This window comes from Anoplophora glabripennis, unplaced genomic scaffold (genome assembly GCF_000390285.2).
Source record: "Anoplophora glabripennis isolate ALB-LARVAE unplaced genomic scaffold, Agla_2.0 scaffold677, whole genome shotgun sequence".
Lineage (NCBI taxonomy): Eukaryota > Metazoa > Arthropoda > Insecta > Coleoptera > Cerambycidae > Anoplophora > Anoplophora glabripennis.
In genome coordinates, this window is record NW_019416788.1 from 105,967 (window position 1) to 111,297 (window position 5,331).

Sequence of the window (5,331 nt, forward strand, 5' to 3'; positions counted from 1 at the left end):
GTATATCGGCAGCAAATATTGTTACCATTTTTTGAGGAACTTCACGACGATGAAATCCATCATGGATACTTTCAGCAAGATGGCGCAACAGCTCACACCTCTAACGAAACTTTAGAGTTGATTAGAGAGTATTATGATGATCGAATAATTAGTCGAGATAGATGGCCACCACGTTCTCCTGACCTTACACCCCTAGACTATTATTTATTTGGTTTTTTAAAAAATTCAGTATTTGCTCAACGGTTACACACGATTGAAGAACTTCAAGAGGCAATTACAAACGAAATTAGGAGTATTACACAAAATGTTTTACAGAATGTATTTAATAATATGAAAAGAAGAATTAATACCTGCTTGAACAACAATGGACATCATATTGAACATTTATTGTAAAAATATAGATATTTTTATGGATTTTATGTAATTTTAAGGTAAAATATTCAATAAAATGTGAAAAAATTCCAATTACTCTGTTATTATATATTGCATGTAACTGTTGTTTATTGCTCTCGGTCATACAGACAATCCTACCATCTAACATAATCAAGCACTTCCAACTGCTTGCATTTGCTTGAAGCAAATTTTTTTAAGACACTTTTCCTGAATTTCGACAGCTAACTAAAATGTTCAGCATAAATTTTTGGGCTGGATCGCTTGCGCTGGATATTCAGAAGTGTGAAAGCAGTAGCTGCAAAATAGTCGTCTTATAAGCATACAGCAGTTTGCTTTGATGAAAAACAGCAGCTTGCAGCGTATCGCTGTATAGCTGAATCGTCTTAGATGCCAAGAATGTAGCCACAATAGTGCTTCTGTTTTAAAATTAACTCATAACGTTTTAAAAATAAAATCGCTGAAGCACTTACAGTCGTTATTCAAAATTAGCTACATCAAACTTTGATTTAAAAGTTTTTCTAATTGTAAATGAAATAAGAATTTTGGAAAAGTTAGGCTAAACCTACATTTGATTCTGTCATCCTCTTTAATAATAATAACAATAATAACATTTATTGGTCCATCAGTATTGCTTAATTTGTGAAATAACTTTGATTTTTGTTAAATAATTGATATTTTTATTATGAATTTCCATTTTGACAGTAACCTAATTTATTTGACGTTTGAACGTAATTATTTGTTTACCATTAAAATCCCTCAACCTGCGCTCATGATTCTAGTATTGGTAACAAAAATTGGTATGCCGCACATCAAAAATCAGTATGAGGCGGCACGGTCAATCATTCTCGATCACCCTGTACAACAAAAGTTCAAGTGTTTTAATAAATAACAGAAGACGATAATACAGTCCATTTCAAATAATTAACAAGGGAGTTCTATGCAGATCAGCAGTGGGAAATATAGCAACGGTAAGATAACTCTTTATTTCAACTTTTATTATTTACATTAATTGGTACTGCCACGGAACTTCTCCTTGGGGACTAACAAAATATTCTCGGAACTAGTCTCGTATTTGTTTTGCATCACTTGAATAGTTAGTACTGCCTTGCTGACAATTCGGGCTAAGAAGAATCGGTTTTCGTAATACACTAAATATGCTAGACATAAGACCAAATGCATTCTCTTGCTCTGGAAAGCCTGTAGTTATAAATCCTCATTGAACCTTCACTGCTGAATTGATATGGTTTCATTATACATGTGTCGTAAAGCAAAAGTATCATTTGCTACGAATATGTACGAATACGTATTTCCGTCTAGGAAGGTATGTCTTTTCCAATATTTTTGATGCAGTGTAACGCCAACTGCAGTTATGAGAAATTTATATTCGGCATCAACCACTGCTATTAAGACCGTACTATGCTGGCCTTTATAGTTAAAAAAATAACTACCGCTATTGTGTGGCGCTTGAACAAGAATGTGCTTACCGTCGATAGCTCCCAGGCATTTTGGAAAGTTCCATTTCATTTCAAACTTCTTGATAACCTTTTGCCGTTCTTCTGGTGTAGTAGGTGTCTGTAACAATGTAAACTTTGTATAAATATGTTCATTTCAAAACATACACCAAAAAAATATATATTTGTTTACAGGATGATGCGGAAAATATTGAGATTGAAGTACAATTGGAAAACCCGAGATATCTCGTTTCATCAAAATGATACGGAGAGAAATACACCTACAGGCTGTAAAGACACAAAGCAAAAGTCCGATGTACGTCGCAAAAGCTAAAGAGAAATGAAGGATCACAGCAAAACGATGTTTTACAAAAAGCCTTACGCGCTCTGGGTGAGAAAGATCAGTATGACGTTTTTGGCAAATGTGTTGCAATCGAAATGAGAAACCTTTCGTCAGAATATTTACGTCGAAAAATGAAAAGGAAATTTCAAAAAATTATATTGGAAATAAATGACGACGAAGAAGAATTACTTTCCGTTCCTGTTTCCAATGCTCCTAGATCGGTTACCAATACTTACAGCAATCATAGTTCAATCGGAAATGCTTATTACAGCAATCCAAGTTCGGTTGCTTCATGTGTGGGCCACACCAGCTTCTCAAATCTATCGGCGAGTTTAAATCATATAGAAATGGGACAATCGTTGGCATCATATTTACACAATGAAACGGAAAACGAAAGTATGTATGTATTCATTAAAACTGAAATAAATCTTTAAATGCTTACCTTCATGTAATTCATTAAAACAGAAATAATTGCTTTACAGACTTCCGGGTCTGTTAAACTTATTGTACACTTTGGAATTCGGAACAAATAGCTCAAGCTGGCATATAAATCACCTGCAATAAAATAATAATTTATTATACTACTTTATAAATGAGTATGCAGTTCAGTGTTAATTAGAACTCCGCCATCGCTATATTTCCCATAAGCTCCTACATTTATCATAATAAATTTATTATGCGCGTCGCTTATAGCCGTGCTATGGAAAAATAGTTCTTGTAGTTGTAGTACAAGCTACCAGAAGAAGAGGAGCACCTAATTCTCATATGCTTACCGTCGATGCATCCTAGGCAGTTTGGTAATTTCCATCTGTCGTAAAATTCTTTGGCTATGTTTTCGAAATTAGATTTCGTTGGAAATTTTCCACGAAGCTTTACAAATTTTTATTACTGTATTACTAACTGCAGTTTTGTATACGTGAAAAGATAACCCCAGTTGTCTAAATGCTATTCCAGTTGCCAAATATCTGAAACACATATTTCAGATATGCAACTATAATTAATTTTCGCAAAATATACAGGGTGATTCAAATGCACTTTGACAAATTTCGGGAAATGATTGCTAGCATTATTTTAAGAATAAAAAGTTCTTATAAGCAATGATTCTTGGCGCTTTCGTTACGGAGATACAGGGTGTTGAAATATTAGCAAAAAAATTACTAATAATTTTGGAATAACTCCGAAACGCGCTGACTGCTTTATGTAATTTGGTGACTCAAATAACCACCTAAAGACCCCAACTTTTTTTTTTCAGAAGATCGATTAAAGACAAAGTGTAAGAATCTGAGAGATGTATATCAGAAGGAAATTAAAAAAGTTAAAAAACCACGTTCTAGTGATCAAGGAAATTCAGAAACTTATAACGGAAAATGGTGTTATTTCGATAGAATGGCTTTTTTGAAGGATACGGTTACTTCTCGTCGTACAGAAGGAAACTCTTCTGTAGGTTCAGAAAATGCAATGAAATGGGCACTAGAACTGAATTCAATGAATCACAAACACAAGACGATGATCCTGAATAACCAACACAAGAAATCACACACTGCTTGCCTGACAGTAACCAACTTAGTCAAGAAGCTGAAGATTCTATGCGGGAAGTCGAAAATTCTACACCACAGATATATCAGTCAATTCAGGGTAACAGATGAAGTTCACCAATTCACACCACAACATCAGAGACAGACACATACACCTCAGGTACAAACCAATCAGGCTCAGAAGCAAACACAATAATCCATGCATCCAGTGCCAGCAACACTTACATCTTCGTCGCAAAAGAAGAAAAGAAAAAGCGAGGCTGAGACAACGTCATTCGAAAAAGCGATGCTCTCAATTGAAGAGAAAAAGATTGCAGCGCTAAATAATAATATCGATGACGATGCAGACATGATATACACAAATCACTATTAAACGTACAGTTAGCGAATTGAAAAACCGGTGACACAGGAAATGACATGAATTATAACCTCTCTGTCCAGTCATTTTATTCGTCAAATGTACCATAATAATAACAATTTAATTGTCAATTGGGACCCCACGTACTCTATTTTGGTGAGGTATACAGTAAACCGTGGACCCACTGCAGTCTACAGAGGCAATTTTTGGTCTCTTAGCAAATTATATTGGGCGTGCCTTACCGGTGATTTCAAGGCAGTAATATGAGAAGGTAAGCACATAGTTTGTTTTCTCTATCTCATGTAAATCTAAATGCAGCTTACTTTCCTCATTACGCCATTGTCAATTAAATTTCACCAGATTAAAAAATGGTTAACTTGAACTTTACTGTATATGGGCTGTCAGCTACGCCCATACAAATTTGAACGGTTAAATTTTAGAACTTTTATCGCATTATAGATGACACTGTTACTCTACAATTTATGATTCTAATTTTCTCAAATACCGTATGATCTTAATAAACCGTACCTCTCATTTCCTCGTATTACCGGTTTTTTTTCTATACCTTATTTCGAATATTATTTTAATGTATGGAATATTTAAATAGTCTTTAGTCACGAATTTAGTAAATTTTCCTTTATTTTTTGTAATCTTTGAATATTTTCACTTTAATCAGTTGTAGATTAATGTAAATATTGGATACACATATTAGTCTAATAGTTTAATTCAGCAGCGTTGTCACTAAATCAATTTTAACCTTTAACTTTGAACTAAAAATAACAACTTTTACAACCTCTGGAATTAATAACTTAAACCAGTTTGTTGTTAACCTTTACTTGCATTATTATTTTATCAACTGATCTAATATCCTGTGTTTGTATTTACTTGACTAAGTGGGACATCTGTTAACTATTACCTGGACACCATCACAGTCTATGGAGGAGGTTTTGTTATAGACCTTGGCAATCAAACCCAAATTGTCCTAGGGCAGAGGTCCTGAAAACGATGTGGAACGTTTTCCACAGCTGGAACCCTGCTATCGAGGCAACCCCCCAATACGATCTCAACATTTCAGGATCCATCAACGTGCGAGTTACGTAAGCTAGTCAATTTATCTACGTCGCTTATCAGTCCTTGGTCAAAGCCTTATGTAAACATGAGTTGAAATTTGAATTTAGTTAAATCTAACTACTCAGATGTTTAAAATTCCAAATAGGGAAACGGCGTATAATATCGACCAGGGGGTAAAAT

At 34.4% G+C, this 5,331-nt stretch overlaps 1 protein-coding gene across 1 annotated transcript; it reads right to left on the minus strand.

Moving 5' to 3' along the window:
* Positions 1-1,549: 1,549 nt before the first annotated feature.
* Positions 1,550-2,703, minus strand: LOC108910736. The gene is made up of 2 exons (XM_023455453.1): positions 2,630-2,703; positions 1,550-1,965 (listed from the first exon to the last, which is right to left on the minus strand). The coding sequence occupies exons 1-2, from the start codon at positions 2,642-2,644 to the stop codon at positions 1,618-1,620; spliced, it is 363 nt and encodes a 120-aa protein (XP_023311221.1). The 5' UTR covers positions 2,645-2,703; the 3' UTR covers positions 1,550-1,617.
* Positions 2,704-5,331: the final 2,628 nt, after the last annotated feature.